General features: G+C 40.9%; 1 protein-coding gene across 1 annotated transcript in view; it reads left to right on the top strand.

Moving 5' to 3' along the window:
- thsd7aa (thrombospondin, type I, domain containing 7Aa) overlaps positions 1 to 17,567 on the top strand; it is a 101,547-nt gene that overhangs the window by 44,106 nt on the left and 39,874 nt on the right. The window contains exons 5-9 of the mRNA XM_076157061.1: positions 2,579 to 2,734; positions 7,714 to 7,917; positions 9,690 to 9,884; positions 12,182 to 12,422; positions 15,965 to 16,083. Coding sequence (XP_076013176.1) covers positions 2,579 to 2,734; positions 7,714 to 7,917; positions 9,690 to 9,884; positions 12,182 to 12,422; positions 15,965 to 16,083 — 915 coding nt within the window. The remainder of the gene's footprint in view (positions 1 to 2,578; positions 2,735 to 7,713; positions 7,918 to 9,689; positions 9,885 to 12,181; positions 12,423 to 15,964; positions 16,084 to 17,567) is intronic.

Raw genomic sequence — 17,567 nt, 5'->3', positions numbered from 1 at the left:
CTTGCACCTAAATTGGTGCATGTAGATAGCTGGTACAGGTAGCACAGACACAGCACAGCCTGAAGTGGCCTGAAGTCACTACAAATTGGTTGAGCTTCGACCTGGGAAGCAACATCTTGTGCCTCAAAAATGTTTTCATTCAAGGGCTATTTACTAATACTGATAATGTAAGTGATCACAGCCACGGACAGTTAATTTGAATGTAGTTCAAATAATAAAAATCCACTGCTGTGCCGTTAACATCTGACTACACTTACGATTTCTTGTGACCTGAAGTTCTTTTATCTACCTCTGTTGAACGCACTTATTGGAAGTCGCTTTGGATAAAAGCGTCTGCTAAATGACCGTAATATAATGTAATGTAATGTAAAGATAACTAAGACTCTCCATTTAACTGAGGAACATTTTTTTTTATTTCTATATGGACAGATCAACACATAAATCAGTAATTAATTCCTTGAATTCCAAACAATCTGAAAGGCAACAGAGGTAGGCAAAAAACAGAATAAAAACTCTTGTAGAAGCAAAATAATTGTCATATTGTTATGGAAGGGCATAAACAGATAATACATTAGCCTGAAGAGGCAGTTGAGCTGTGCTGCTTTTTGCCGATAAAACATCGACTTTGACTTATTTGTGCCTTAAACATGGCTGCAATTTCTGAATAAAAAATGAAAAATGTTCTTTTTGGTGAAGCCGTTGAGATGGGAAGGTATCAGGTTTCAACCTCTTTATAAATACTGTAGCTCTTAACTCTGGATAGAGATACCTTTGAGATTTAACTCTGGATAGAAAATTAGGGATACTTTTTAGGTTTCCCTTTTGTAAGGCTGGCTAAAATGGAAAATGTGTATACTTCCCTCTCACGTTTGTTCTGTAACATATGTTTTGTAACTTGTATTATTGCTATTTATCCAACACCCCTTTCTGAAGAAAGAGGTGATTGAAATCATGTGAGTTTCTGATAAGCTGAGCAGCTTTGTGATTCTGTTGTACTGTGGCTTATGACCCTTGGGCTACCAGCAGACATCTCTATGATCCAAACTTTTAACCGGAACAATTTTCACTTGAAATCTGTTTTTATTATACAAATCATGTGTGGTGTCATTTGAATGGTCTTAGTGTGGTTGGTAGCAATCTTGCAGATCTATAATGACAATTGTCAACCCATTAGCCTCCATGCAAACTCTCCCCTGTTCCAGTTTGCCAGTGGCCAATGTCACAGGACAATAAATACTTTTGGGACTTATCACACCGGTTTTTTAACCAATCATCCAACCAACCAAGTCATTGCCTGGAGTGGTAAAAAATGGGGAGCAGCAAATTCATAACTGTAACCAAGATTTCCCCAACTCATCTTTTTGTCAGTCTATCTTTTTGAACCTTTTATTAAATTTGTCATCTCATGGCAAACTGGGAATATTTTTATTGTCCTTGTGACTGATTATGTTGTAATTGTGCTGCTAAAGTTACCTTAAGCGGTGGTTCTCAAACTTCTTCTTTTCGCGCTCCGGGAACCGGGAACAACGTCCGTTGCTGGCACACACCGGTGAAAATCACGGACAACACGTTTTTGCCTTTAGATTATTTCCGGCCACCGTTGCCACCGGCCAAAACCACCAGTGTTTCAGGAGCCCCCTGGAACCCCCCTGGTAACCCGTGTTGTCCATGATTTTCACCGGCATCCCCCCCATACACACACACTCTGGAGTCGGCACCAGCATCGGCACATCAGCTGGCTAGACTTTTGCTATAACACCTCACTGATGTCTAATATTGAACACTCTGCCCCATTCTTTCTGTTTAGGTCACACTCTTTCTGCCCTTTAATTATTAATATTTTCATATATTCTATCTTGTCTTTTCACTGTAAGGACAGACTTACCCAGAGATAAGAAGTTTTTTTTATCACAAAAACTAAACTTCAATGTATGTTACTATTTTTTTATTGAAGCAAATATTTTACATGACAGTAAGCATACAGTTAAAGGACATTTTGGAGATCGCTTTTTATACAGAAAGATGGGGGAAAAGGAAAGAAAGATAGAGTTAGAGGAAGAAAGAAGGTTGTCGTAGACCCTGAGGTAAAGAGAGAAGAGAAGCATTTGTGAGTAGTATTTGAAAAAGCATGCACGTGACTGGACAAAGTGATGACTGAAGGTTGACAAAGCAAGCTACAGTAGATAACCGGCGAACGCAGATCTGAATGGAATATGCAATGCACTATAGACAGTTTTTATCCATGTAAGTCATACCAAATTAAAAAATAACTTTGTTACCATTCTAAATATATGATACACACTCAATGTCATACATTGTATTCAGTTTTAGAGGAGGAGAAATAAGCATTCCATTTAGCCACATTATGAATAGACCACACATTTGGAACACATGGACAATGGAGAAGTGCAGATGCTTTTTTTATTTTTAGAAACATTTTTTAATATCATTTGATTGCTAAATTTGATATTTGTTTGGCATTTTTACATAGTGAGAACTGGTCACCAATATAACCTATACCTTTACTTTAACAGTGTATGCTCTGCAGTGTGATACTGGTGTATTTATGTTCCCGCAGCGGTGCGACCAATGGACAGTGATTTGTGTCTGGGTGTTCCTCCTGACAGCACACAGCTCTGCCATATCAGCTGTTCAGTTGACTGTGAAGTGTCTTCCTGGAGTGCCTGGGGACCCTGCAGCTATGAAAACTGCCTGGACCAGGTCGCCAAGAAAGGTATGAGGTCACTCTCTAACGATAATGTCCTAACATGGTGTTGGTGTTTAGCTAGCTTTGGTAACCTACAACTTTTTTTGAAGTCAAGTCAGGTCAAAACACGTACAATGTCTCAAAGGGCTTTTCCCATAGTAACAGTGTTGCCTGTAAAACCATACCACTACTTGGTCATATGAGTGGGAATCAATGGTGAGACCTGGTATAACTACTGAACAGTGATCAAATTGCCAATTAGCAAAAACAACAACAACAACATTAACAAACCATCAGCCAAGTACTATTTACAAATAATATCAAATTATCACAGAACACTAAGTTGAGAGTACAGTGGGGTACAGTACAGAGGACGGTGTGAGCAGCCTACCTCTCTGGGCTGCTGGGAACACCTTTGCAGGCATAAGAAGGTGGAACACACACACAACACACATACTGTATATACATATACACTTACACAAGCATGCAACAATACTACTGGGGGTCATAACAGCGTCACTCTTCCCAGTCACCTTGCCTATCCTTATGGGAAATGTGGCCTTTACAAACGCATTCATCACAACACTAGATCATATCCCCTCAATATTGAAATGGACTATTTTCTATGATTTCCCGAATATAAACAAAATTGTTTTGTTGTTTTGTTGTACTCATTTGCCTACATAGAAATCAGTGTGTCCGCTTAGTTTTCAAATATGTGTTTGCGAAATAATTTTGTATGGAATACACTGCAGAATGGAATATAGATTTTAATATTCCATACCCCAATTGCGAAAAATAGAGAAAGTGTGTAAAATGCAAATAAAAACAGAAAGTAGTGATTTTATGTTTGCGTTGAGTACAAATACAAAATACTTCTTGGTTTAACTGATCAACAGTTTTTTGTTCTTCTAATTTTGATGCCTGAAATATATGACAACAAAGTTGGGAAAGGGTCACTGGAAAAGTGAGGTAACACCACCGTGTTACCTCACTTTCCCTTTCAACAACGCTCAGGAACTGTCTGAATTGAGGACAATAATTGTTTGGAATTTGTCATTTTTTTGCCATTTATTCTTGATATAAGGCTTTCAGCTGATCATCCGTCCAGGGTCTTCGTTGTCATATTTGCACCTCATGATGATCTACTTATTTTCTATTGAAGACAGATTGCAGGCACTTCAGTCTAGCATCCGCACTCTTCTACAATGAAGCCAAGCTGTTGCTACACATACAGAATGTGGCTTGGAATTGTCTTGCTGAAATAAAAAATGGACGTTCCTGAAGAAGATGGCAGCATATGTTCCTTCAAAATGTATTGTTACTCTTCAACATTAATGGTGCCTTCTCAGATGTTTGGCCTGAAAACATGATGTACATTATTTCCAAAAACAATATGATGGGTGGCTCATCAGACCACAATACAATTCTGCATCAGAAACGCCCTGGTCTCGTACCCACAACCTTCTTGCTGTGAGGCACAAGTGCTAACCACTATATCCCCCAAAAAATATGCCTTAAGTCAGTGGTCTCCAACCTTTTTGCCTCACAGAGCTAATTTGACAAAAGAGAAGTGTCCGAGAGCCACTCATGTTTTACATCATTAGTAACATTTATCCACATGGCTGATTCTCTACCCAAACCAGCTGAATAAGCGCCTTTTGTGTGAGCATTTAGAAAATGTTGATATCCAACACTTATATTCAGCAACATTAGCTTGTTTTTTTCTGTATACATTTTCAGTGTCAAGCTCACACTAATAAATTCACATCATATTCATCTCATAGAAACAAAACAATGTTATTATTTTCTTTATATTATTAGTTACTTATTTTACTATTTTACCAATACTATACCTTTCATTTTCACATTTTATGTTTGTCCACATATCACTGTCACAATTTCTCTTCACATTCTCTGTAATTCAGGGAATTCCCTGTAGTTCCCGTATCATTTGTACTTCACATGCATTCAGTCTGTTCTGATGTATTGTTAGTGAGATGACAGAGAGTGTGGTACTATTTTCATAAAGGAATTAAGATAGTTCTGGAATGTTCTTGAATGTGTTTTCCTGTTTGGAAGAACATACACTGGATTGAGAGCCTGGGTGGAGCTTCTTTTTTCCTCCAACTGAACTGTTGGGTGTACAGTTCTCATGTCTGTGAAGGTTTTATGTGGACCCTGCTCGACTTAACGGCTTGATTCTGCCTTTATGTTGTCACAATTGTTAGAATGCTTCCAAATGCTGCTTTTTTTCCAGCTGTCACTCATCCCTGCTTCTCTCTGTCCTGCTCTGTACCTGTAGTAGACCTTCAGCACGCCCCGCCCCTCCTTGCTTGACATTATTATTGTTGTCTGTCGTCACGTGAATTGGTCCAACGGCATAACATCAGTTCAAACATTCAGTCTTCCCTGTGTTCATGGTAGTGATGGGAAGTTCGGCTCTTTTCCGAGAGCCGGCTCTTTTGACTCGGCTCCCAAAGAAGAGCCGGCTCCTTTGACTCCCGATCGGCTCTTTATTTAGGATCTTTTGTAGCCTATAGCTTACCTTAACTTTGCAAAAAGATCAATGTTTATGTGTTGAAAAGCCTTTTGCTTTCAGTGTTTTTATGAGAGACCTTATAATTGCCTAATTCTGTGCATTTATTCTGCGACAAAATCACTCTTACATTTGTTTATTTCAATTAAACTTTTTTATTGCACAAATTAACAATAAACTTCAAACAAATCCACAGAACAGAACCAAACTCAAGCTAACATTAATAATGTCCTCAATTAAACTTTTGTATTGGACAAATGAACAAAAGATTTCTAACAAATCCACAGAACAGAACCAAAACCAGAACCAAACTCCAGCAAACAGCATTAGTCCTCATCTTTTGATGTTGCCCTGTCACTTGGCTCAAGCATGCAGGTACGCTCAGCCTGGCCCGCCCACTCAGCGCGCTCCCCTCGACACACACACACACACTTTGCGGAGCATCACACTTTGCGGAGCATCACACCTTGCTCCCCCTTCCTCCTCATCTTATGATGTTGCCCTGTCACTTGCAGGTACGCCCAGCCTGGCCCGCACACACACACACACACACACACACACACACACACACACACACACACACACACACACACACACACTTCACACTTCACACTTCTACTGGCCCTGTATTTACTTGGTATCGGATCGATACCAAATACCCGGTATCGCCCATCTCTAGAGTCAAGTGGTGTGTCTCCCCCTCCCCCCTCTCTGTTTACACATCCTTAAGTTATTATCATTATTATTATTATTATTATTTTTATTAATTCTCACGTGAATGCCGCATGCTGGTCGCCATGCTGGCCAATAATAACAAAGCTCTGTCGTAACCAGAGCTGGGACTGAGCACTGAAAGTGAAACCTAAGCAGCGAATGGTAAAAAACTGGGAGCCGGCTCTCACTCGATTGCGAGCCGGCTCTTCTGCTTCACTACAAAGAGCCGGCTCCCAGAGCCGATGCTTGTGTGCATGACCCATCACTAGTTCATGGCATGGAGAAGACCATCCTATCATTCTGTCTTGTATTAAGTTGCCGAAAAAATTAAAACGGCTTGGACGGCTGCTGGCTCCCATTGTTCACCTAAAAGAGCCGGCCCCTTTTGTGCCGGCTCGTTCGCTAACGACACATGACACCCTGCTAGCAGCCGAAAAGTCCTGTGAAGTGGCGCTCCACAGACGCGTTCGACCACAAATGAGACACGCACACACTTGACATTCACATTCGTAAATTGTTTTTATTCCTCATGAAAATAGTTTATTTGTTGCCTTTTACGGTCATTAACAAATACGGGGCGCGCTTGCTAGCCCAATGTTGCGGTGTCACGTAACCAAACATGACAGCAGCATCATTTGTTGGACTGACAGCTAATTGGTTTATAATCGTTTCATGACAGAAGGGGGCGGGGTGTTTGTGAATTTGATTGGATAGAAATTTAAACAGCTGTACCAAGTGACGTTGTGTTGTCAAATGTACGTATTCTTTGAACCTTTGGCGGATACTCAGAACCTGGACGTGAGCTACCTGGGCGCAAGCGAGCGATGTGTTGGCGACCCCTGCCTTAAGTCATCTTCGCCCCCTAATCCATCCCTTTACTGAAAAATTGACATTTTAGGAAGAAGAAGAAGAAGAAACTTTATTGGGTCAAATCACACATGCGGAACATGTCGCCATGCAAACACAGCAATCTGAAATTTGTCTTGCGTGCCCCCCTCACACATGCTTTTACACACATTTCACACCTCTGCCACGTTTGCACAGTACAGTACAGCACACAAACATGATTCATTTCCTGTATGGTCACTCTAAAATGGTCATAACTCAGCTGTAACTCAGTTAAGTTACATTCAGTCATTACACAATGTGATTAAGTGCTACACATGCACCGTATCAATAGGATTCCACCATTCTGCAAATATACACAACGTAATTGTAGTATGAAGCATAGTATGAAATTAACAGGGAGTATTGTGTTTACATGACCAAACAAACCGAAACACACATCACATATCTATATATTCACAGTTATAAAGAGGGGCTGCTCTCTAAGTGCTTTGTAGTTGCGTAAGCAGATGTCATGTAAGTGATTTTTCAATCAATGTAAAGCCTCTTTCCTTTCTGGTTAACCTACTCTGGCACCCCTTTCATATCACACAGATCCCTGCACCCCGAGTCAAATCATGCTGATGGCTTGCTATCCAACCCTTATTGTATAGTTAATACAGTGGAGACACAGCACTTGAGGCAAAACTTTTCTTGAAATGTATCACTTTTAATTAATCACATATCGTCCTAAATGCCATATTATGGTTATCATCAACTTAATGTCCTTGCTATTACATTCTGTTTCTATCAAAACAAAACATCTTATTATGAGCATATCACAGAAGGGGGTTTACTGTGTCTGATGTGTGTGGGGGATGTTTGCATTAATTTTACTCCATTACGTTTTTGTTGCTTCCTGATTCAGGGTTCAAACTGAGGAAGAGGAAGATTGTGAATGAGCCCACAGGTGGGACAGGGAACTGCCCCCACCTGGTGGAGGCAATACCATGTGAAGAGCCCAGCTGCTATGTTTGGCTCATTGTTAAGCTGGATGAATGCATCCCTGATAATGGGAAAGAGTGTGGACCAGGAACACAGAATCCTCATGTGCAATGTGTCAACAGTGATGGTGAGTAGTCCCATTGAACACTTTACAAGCAGCTAGGGAATAATAATGGTAATAGCATAATCTGTAGCAGACTCTTTTTAGGGTTCCAAGCAAGAATTGCTAGAACCCCATTGTTTTTGCACGCTATTGTTATTTATTTATTTATTTTCTTCCGCCAGAATTGACCTAAAAATGGATTCTGCAGCACAAACCGTGCAAATGTGAAATTTGGAGGGTAATGGAGCATAAGATCTAGCCATGTGAGAAAAAAACACACTCGACAACCATGAGGGGGCGTTATATTTAACAATAATAGAACTGAACACACTGAACAGCTGATATGTTACTTTCTTTATAAGTGATGTATTATATGTTATTCAGTACTTGTCAGCGGGTTTGAATACATTTTATACGCAAAAATTACACATTTATAGTGCCAGACATCGCATTTCCCATGGTCCCACCGTTCTCCTGCAAGGGTTTCACACTTGTTTTTTCCATCCATCTTGCTTTAACCAGCGTGGAAGGAAAAATGTGGTTAAGTGTAACTATGGGAACATTCTGGGTTATGGTCTTTATTTCAGGGAATCTGAACCTTTTTTGGTTTGCAGTAATCATTGCTATTTTAGACCCATGTAAAACAGTTACCAAATGACCAGGAACATCTCCATTTACTTGATTTCCTGTCAGGATGATGTTGAACAGGATAGTCTGTCCTTTAAGGGTTAAACTGAGATTCTGTGTAGAAAATGAAAGCTTAATCTTCCTTTTAATATTCCAAAATATATAGCATTGGGTCCCCTACAGCTGTCACACAAGAAGGATAACAATTTTGAGAGAATTGTGACAAGTCTTGGTTGTCAATCTAAAATGTTGGTAGTCAATCTCAATCACCATAAGCTTAATTAGTTTGGTTGCAAATTGCAAGATTGGCTGCTATTACGATTCATGCCTATATATGCAGATGATACGATGGATGGATACGATCCATTGAACATATGGAAAATCTTCTAATAGTTTTGATGTAATTTCCCAGAAAATCATTGTATTTTGTAAAATTGCCCGAATTATACTGTCATGGCCAAAACATTCATCCATCAATTCTCTACACCCTTATTCTGTACATCATGTACCATTGCTGGGACATCCCACATTCCATGTGTCCCAACCAGTCAATCATGGTTCCATGAACCCCCCTGACCAGCCTCCACCTACACATCTAGACAGTGAGCCCACCTATACAAGACACACAGATACAACCACGTGCACACACATACATATTGTACACCTATCATACATAATGTGCCAATCCACCCATTGTGCACACTGTTTTGTGTGCACAATGTGGATTACTCGACATACCTTGTCTTCAAAAACACAAGTTGTTAAATGATAATAGTTCTGCTCCATCTACATCTGTCAGAGTCCTAGTCAGAAAAAGAAAGAAATATGCATATATTCACTCATGTTGCATTTCGCCAGCCTTCTTGAAGCCAGAAATAATGTCTTGTGTTGTGCATATTCTTTTGCTCATGTTTTCATTGATTGTGTTGTTTTTGAGATGAATTCAACTACAATTTATTTTGATACACACCTATTTTCACAGTTGCAGTTTGTCATAAGTCAAGTTTATTTCATTAGCATATAATTCATTTTACCTACAGAGTTTATGCCTTCTCTCAACATTTAGCTTTCTTCTCAGCTTGTTTTTCCTTGGTTACCTACAAAGCTTTGTTTTATTTAACCATGTACACTAAACCATTAATGCTCTGTAATTGGCCTTTTCTGTGCAGGTGACTATGTGGAGAGGCAGCTATGTCGTGACGCAATCCTGCCCATGCCCGCCATCTGTGATGTTCCCTGCCCAAAGGACTGTGCCCTGAGCCCATGGACGGCCTGGTCACTCTGCTCACACACATGTTCTGGAAAAAACACAGAGGGCAAGCAGACCAGAGCGCGCTCCATCCTGGCCTACAATGCAGGAGAAGGTAGAAGCTCTTGAATTGTACAGCAGCAGAAAAAAACTGCCTCTATTGTTTAAGTGATATTTAGTGAATGTAAAATACAGTTGGTTCTGAACCATTGAGAAATGGCTTTAGTAAGCCAGTGCCATGTTTGTTACATTTTTATTTAATCATAGAAAATCAACGAATACTGTGGCTGCATCCATTGTCTCATCAGACTGAGGGTCTAATAGAAAGTGTATTTCCCAAAGTGTTGTTTTGTTCCTTTAAAAATATTAACAAGTTGGCACCAATATGCTAAATATCCAAAATGATCTTAATGAACTTTTCAAAATCGACATTGGCCTAATGTAGTCGAATGAAAGCCTCAAAGGCTCATTCTCTGCAGTACTGTATGTCTCACATATTGTTCTTTCTTACATAGCACAAACAAAATGTCCAAGTGATATATGTTATTTTATATGTATTCCTACAGCAACTGCAAAGGTTGTGGCGTGGGTTACTGTGATGCAGGGTAAGAAGGTGGAATATATTATCCAAGAGATCTTAGGAACCCTTGCTAATCATAGACTAATTCCTTTTATTTATTTTCACATTGTCTAACTGTGATTCAAAGATGCGTTATGTTTGTCTTCTGAAAAGGTTTTTGCATTTGTATCTCTTTAAGGTCCTTCCCTCCTGTCAATGGTCCCTCCAATTTTTGGTATAATCATGCTCAATGTTGTTATTTGACAGTAGACATTTAGTATTTTTTCCTCACATAGTATATACCCTGTACTGGCCAAGTAGAAATCCTTTGCTTGTAGAGTTGAAAGTAATAGAAAGTAGTGCTCATTACCTTAACAAAGTGCTTCAGCTCAAGCTGAGGAGAGCTGTGTAAGCCCTTATGTCAATCCTATTTGTTTTTATTGAAGCAAACATTTTACATGACTGTGCGCATACAATTACAGGACATTTTGGAGCTAATTTTTTATACAGAAAGAGGGGGAAAAGGAGCGAGAGATAAAGAGAAAGAAAGAAGGTTGTATTATTATTATTATTGTTGTTGTTTAACTTCTTCGTAGACCCTGAGGTAAATAGGCAATACAAGGTACAAGTACAAGTAGATTGAAATTGAAATAGCAGGAAGCCACGACCCTGCACCTTTTTAAGAGAGTGAATGAAGCCTGTCCGTGCCAGAATAAAATCTAAGTTAAACTATAACATTGTGTAAAAACACATGGGGGCATTGTGTTATAACTAGCCTCAGTTGTTATCACTGCTGCCACAAAGAGATGGCATACCTTTAGTTGAGATGCTGTAGATTCACCCTTTTTGACTTAAGGTTGCCGTGAGAGATCGTCAGGTGTGCCGTGGGAAATTATCCAACTTCACTTAATTAGTCCGCAAGCCGATCCGGGCGATCTGGGCCGGGCGGCCAGACCGGCAGACCGAGCGAGACAGACCGGCAGATTGCAAATTTCGAAACGCGCAACCCCCCTGTCAACAAAAGTGTTGTGTTCAATCGCAGCGCAAATTTCGAAGCGAGCAAAACTACAGAAAATATCAAAGTTTTTGGGTGAAAGACATTTCCCCCCTCCTCCATGTTGTGTGAACTATTGGTGGTTCTCGCAGTATTACAGGAATGGTTATGTTAGGTTAGGGCCCTAAAGCAGAGGGCGGTTATTATAGATTATAAAATTGTATTTTATAGTGACCCCAATATCATCCAAAATGATAAACCAAAACAAATTTGTGTAAAATGTTGAAATTGACCCCAAGGAACACTGATATGTAAATACTGTGTACAGGACATTGCAAGTTATCATCATGCTGATTGTATGTGTCCCCAGTTGTTCCCATTAAATTGGAAAAAGTTATGAAATAACAAAAACAAAAGAATTTATGTCAATCATGCTTTTAGAAATGTTAAACATTGAATGGGGCAAATTGACCCCAAGGATAACAGGAGGGCTCAGTAGCATCGTGCAACAGCCATTTCCACAGCACAAAAACACACCTTACTGTCTCAGTAAATCTTCTTACTGTAGATGATTATACTCATACCTATGGTTTGTTGCTGGTTGGTATCCCAGTCTAGTATCCATAGTGTCAACCCTCTTTTTTCCAAAAATCTTCCTGAGTTCCTGTAGTTCAAAAAGCAGTGTTGTGGTCATAAGAATCAAATGCCAGCTCTCTGTGATAGTGGGTAACAACTGTGACCCTGCACCATCCATGTCCCCAAGACTCTTCTGGCAACAAAACATATTAAAAGCCCGAAGTCTATGCAGGGTCACCATGAAGACATGTTTCTGTTAGCATCATGGCTCCATGTTTTTCAGGTGGGATCCAGTGTCCAAACATTAGTGCCCTGCAGGAGATGAGGAGCTGCAATGACCATCCTTGCACTGTATACCATTGGCAGACTGGCCTTTGGGGGCAGTGCATAGAGGACTCCTCCATCCCAGCCACGAACACCTCCATGGGCCGTGCCAGAAGTGACAATGCCTCTTGTTCAGTGGGAATGCAGACCCGCAAAGTCATCTGTGTCCGGGTCAATGTGGGACAGGTGCCTCCCAAAAAGTAAGACCAATCAGAAATTATTTTGTACATGACTTTGGTTTGATTCAGAAATAGCCAGAATGTGCCACAATTTACGACTTCCGAGATGGTGCTATATGGAGACAGAGGGGAGGCACTTTGGGAAGATGTGTGTGTAGCCCAAAATAAAAGGAGAACATTTAATGGCACGACTGTTTCTCATGCCTGTGGTATTGACCACTACATATGAAGTGTTTATCTATTAGATGATGGAAACAAACTCCTCATTTCTTCAACACAGAAAATTTGCTACTGAAATGTGCTTTAAAGCAGTGCATGAATACAACTCTTACAGATTATTATGTTCCTAGCTCTAAATCATGTCAAAAAAGTATACAGAAAACAGCACTACACCCAAAATAACACCTGTGGCAAAATAGAAATTTTAAGAGTTTGTAACCTAAACCAACCAAAATATTGGACTCACATCTTTATGGACGCACAATATCTCTTCACCGAATGTCACTGAGGCAGGTACACTCAGGGGTAAAAGACCGACATCTTCAGCTCAACCGGTCAAAGACTGAGCTGCTTGTCATCCCAGCCAATTCTTGCATACAACCTTAAATCACCATCCAGCTTGACTCCTCTCAAGTGGATCCCACAAAGTCTGCCTGGTCCTTGGGTGACGATAAATGGGTCAACACGTCAACGTCGGATCCAAATTGTCTTTGCCAAGAAGTTGTGCTTCAATGATATCTTGGCCCGTCGTTGGTGATGTCTCACCACCTTGATACTTGATACACGATAGACTGTTTTCATCGGGACCCCTGGATTCCAGTGTACAATGAACCCGTTCCAAGGTAAAATATCTCTCAGGACATCCACATGCCTGGGAAGATACTGTGATACAGGATGTCACACACCATCAAATGTAATTTTTAATGGAAGAAATTTTTAAAAATATGAAAGCACTGGGGCAGCTCAGTGGCTTGCACTGTTGACTCACAGCAAGAAGGTCCTGGGTTTGATTCCTGAGCCCGCGGTGTAATTATATTTGGCCGATTAGATGATATCAAATGTGATCCCATGCACACTACCGCAAAGAAGATGCCACTGGCAACCACGGACTGGTAGAACATCCTCAGCATGGTGTTACCGACATTGAAGGATTGAAGCCTCCTCAGGAAGTAGAGTCGACTCTGTCCCTTCTTGTACACTGCCTCAGCGTTCTTAGACCAGTCCAGTTTGTTGTCCAAATGGACTCCCAGGTATTTGTATACCTGCACTGAGTCCACAGTCACCCAAGTGATGGACACAGGTGTGGGGGGTGACTTCTTCTTGCGGGGGTCCACCACCAGCTCCCTAGTTTTGTTAGTGTTGACCTGCAGGTGATTCAGGTGATGCAGAGGGTCAGGTTGAAGATATACTGCAGGACTCCACACAGCTGGGCAGCGCATGCTTTCAGGACCCTTGGGCTGACTCCGTCGGGACCTGCAGCTTTACCTAGGCGGAGTCTGCAAAGCTCTTTCCTGACCTGCTCTGCTGTGAAGAAAGTGTGTGGGGGCAGAAGTGTTGTCAAGGCAAGTTATTCGCTTGGCGGCTGAGTCCAGTTTTCCTGTATTATGTATGTAGCCTTCAGCTGCTTACGTGCTGCATTGTAAGAAACGTCTTGTTTCACTTCTGACATTAGCCATGTTGCTAATGTTAGCTACGACTTCACTAATGGATCTAGCAGAGTTGTGTTAGTACCAGTCTTGCGTACTTGAGTGAAAATATTACACTGCTTGGTTGCTGGAGGGTTTGACATACAGTATTAACACCCATGTCTACCAGCCATATATAATGGAGATTTTGAGTTAAATCATGCATGGTTGCTAGGAGCCTCTCCACCTAACTGCCATCTTCATCATCAGTCCTCCTATTCCCCCTATTCCTCCGCCTCTGAGAGCTACTTTGACAAAAAAAGTGTCTAGAGAGCGACTCATGTTTTACATTATTCGTAACATTTGTCCACATGGCCGATTCTCCACCCAAACCAGCTGAATAAGCGTCTTTTGTGTGAACGTTTACAAAATGTCGTTATCCAACACTCACATTTTGTAGCAAAAAGGAATTCAAGTCAGCAACATGAGCTTGTTTTTTTCTGTATACATTTTCAGTGTCAAGCTCACACTAATGAATTCAAGTCATATTAATCTCATAGAAAACAAAACAATGTTACTACTGATTTTTACTAAAACTATACCTTTCATATTTCACATTCTCTCTGTCCACATATCACTGTCACAATTTCCCTTCACATTCCCTGTAATTCCGGGAATTCCCTGTAGTTCCCATATCATCAATACTTCACATGCATTCAGTCCGTTCTGATGTTTATGAGACAACAGAGAGTGTGGTACTGTCTTCATGAGGAATTAATATAGTTTTTCGGAAAGTTCTTGCAGTGAAGCACGTTCTCTGTTGTACAGTTTTGGAATGCTTTTCTCAGAGTGTTATCCTGTTTGGAAGAACATACTGTGCACTGGATTGAGTGGACGTGACGGCTCAATTCTGCAAATTCTGCATTCTGCCTTTACGTTGTCACAATTATTAAAATGCATCCAAATGCTGCTTTTTTTCCAGCTGTCACTCATCTCTGCTTCTCTCTGTCCTGCTCTGTACCTGTAGTACACCGTCAGCACACCCCGCCCCTCCCTTCTTGATGTTATGATCCTTGTCTGTTTTCATGTGAATCACAACATCAGCTCAAACGTCCAGTCTTCTCTGTGTTCATGGCACGTTTTTTTTGACAAAAGGGGGCGGGATGTCTGTGAATTTGATTGGATAGAAATTTTAACAGCTTTACCAAGTGACGTGTTGTCAAAGGTGTGCATTCTTTGAACCTTTCACAAGCTACTCAGAAACAGCCGCGAGTGACCTGTTGGAGACCACTGCCCTAAGACGTGTAATTATAATTTAGAAGTGATAAGATGAAGACGATGAAGATGTTGAATGTGTTGCATATATCATGCACAGCCTACTTTTATTCATGTCTGTGCAATTTGCTGCTGTTGTTCCAGACCTCTGATTGACCTTGGTGGTGCTGTAGTAGGGAAGAGGGAAGCAAATGAAATTGAATAAAGCAAGAGCAATCCATACAGGTAGACTGCCCAAGCCAGCACAGGTTTAACCAATAAGACAATCTGAGGCTGGAGCTCTAAACGAAGAGAAAAGAAGAAAGTTCAGTTCAAGCGAAACACGTCATTACATATGGCTGTCATACTAATATTCCAAACTCTATACGTTTTCTGCAGTACCATGACAGCAATGTCTTTCACTTCACATATTACTAACATGAAAGCCAGATTTATTACCTTGACACTGAAACTTAGTTTGTTATTTATGAATGAATGATGATCGTATTTCTGACAGGATCCAGATAAGCAGGATGCATATTATTGCAAGGTGTACATGAATGTCATCTAATCGGATGTTAGTTTCTGTATAACATACTGAGATAATGAGAATGAATGTTGAGAAAAAAGTGTGGTTTCTTCTCTGTTGGTGTGTATCTGAACATTTCACTGATGTGCTTTCAGGTGTCCGGAGAGCCTGCGTCCAGAGACTGTCCGGCCCTGCCTGCTGCCATGCAGGAGAGACTGTATCGTCACCCCATACAGTGACTGGAGCTCCTGTCCATCAACATGCCGGGAAGCAGGTAGATACTGATACTGTGATACTTTGCAGGATGGCACACACCATCAAATGTAACAGTTCAATGGAAGAAATTCATAAAACATGGTGGCTCAAGTATAAGCAGGTATAGAGAATGGATGCGTGGATGAATGCTTGAGAAACTGTTTCTCAATTCCATATTCCATATATACTCATCATTATTATACTCACCAACAACCAGACAATGTGCTGCAGCCAGTCTAATATTAAATACCGTGCCACAATGTCATCTGTCATCTGTAGCTAGAGAAAATGCTGATACAATCAAGGTTTCAGCACTCAATGCATTTTGAATGTGTTTTGCATTTTTGAGCTAGCAAAAACACACATTTAACATCCTCTTCCTCTCATCTTTATGCATGACCAAGCCTGAAAATTGTTACCGCTGTGATCTAGTTGTCATCACACATAATCTAAATCTTTTTTTAATGCAGACCAAAAAGAGAAAATCACAATATACAACTGATCTTAAATCACTGCTGGAAAAACACAGTTTACTGTGTGTAATCCACACTGTCCCAGTGTTCATTATGTGCTGCTATTTTAGGGGCTCCATCATCCATTTTACTGGATCACTAGAGGAAACAAACTCTGTCACTCTGCAATATAATCCATTGCTGTTCTGCCCGACATTAAGTCACAATGCACGAGCAAGCGCCTGTGATGTCATTGCGCCCTTCTGATGCTGATGCCATTGCAAATGAGCCACCACTGAATTCAATGACTTTTCGTATAGGTGTGTATTTGCCGCAAAAATGTCATTTTGAGTTTTGGCATCAAAGCTGAGCAAATGTCATAATTACTCCATCATCTGTGGAGGAAAAAGGAAAGAAACTGGAGAACTGCAAAATCAAATTATTATAAAGTCATTATTCCCTGTGTGTGTGTGTGCGTGTGTGTGTGTGTATTTAAGATTTAAGATTGTTTATTTATCATGTTACATGCAATTCACACACAAATTACATGCAATTGAAATTTGTCTTGCACCCCCTCTTACATATCACGCACACACAAACACATGCATTACAGAGGGGGTGCAGGGCAGCCATTTTTCGGCGCCCATGGAGCAGTTGGGGGTTCGGTGCCTTGCTCATGTGCACCTCGGCAGTGCTCTCGAGGCAAACTGGCAACTCACCAGCTGCCAGTCTGCTTACTTGGTCCACACAGGGGACTCGAACCAACGACCCTACGGTTTCCATCGACCCAGCGTACTGAGCTACTGTCGCCCCGTATGTGTGTATTTGTGTATGTGTGTGGGTGGGTGTGGGTGTGTGTGTGTTTGTGCGCACATGAGTGTGTGTTAATGGGGCAAAGATCTCAGATCCCTTTATCCCCGCTGTCCGTCACCCAACCCGAGGTTGATCTGTTATAAAGTCTGATGGCCACAGGAAGGAAGGATTTCCTGTGGCGTTCAGTAGTACACCTGGGAGGAATGAGTCTGTTACTGAAGGTGCTTCTGTTATCATT

This window comes from Genypterus blacodes, unplaced genomic scaffold, assembly GCF_046128005.1.
Source record: "Genypterus blacodes isolate CSIRO-AG114 ecotype Tasmania unplaced genomic scaffold, CSIRO-AGI_Gbla_v1 ptg000072l_1, whole genome shotgun sequence".
Classification (NCBI taxonomy): domain Eukaryota; kingdom Metazoa; phylum Chordata; class Actinopteri; order Ophidiiformes; family Ophidiidae; genus Genypterus; species Genypterus blacodes.
The sequence above is the reverse complement of the archived record's forward strand: the minus strand, read 5'-3'. Positions and strand labels throughout refer to the sequence as shown.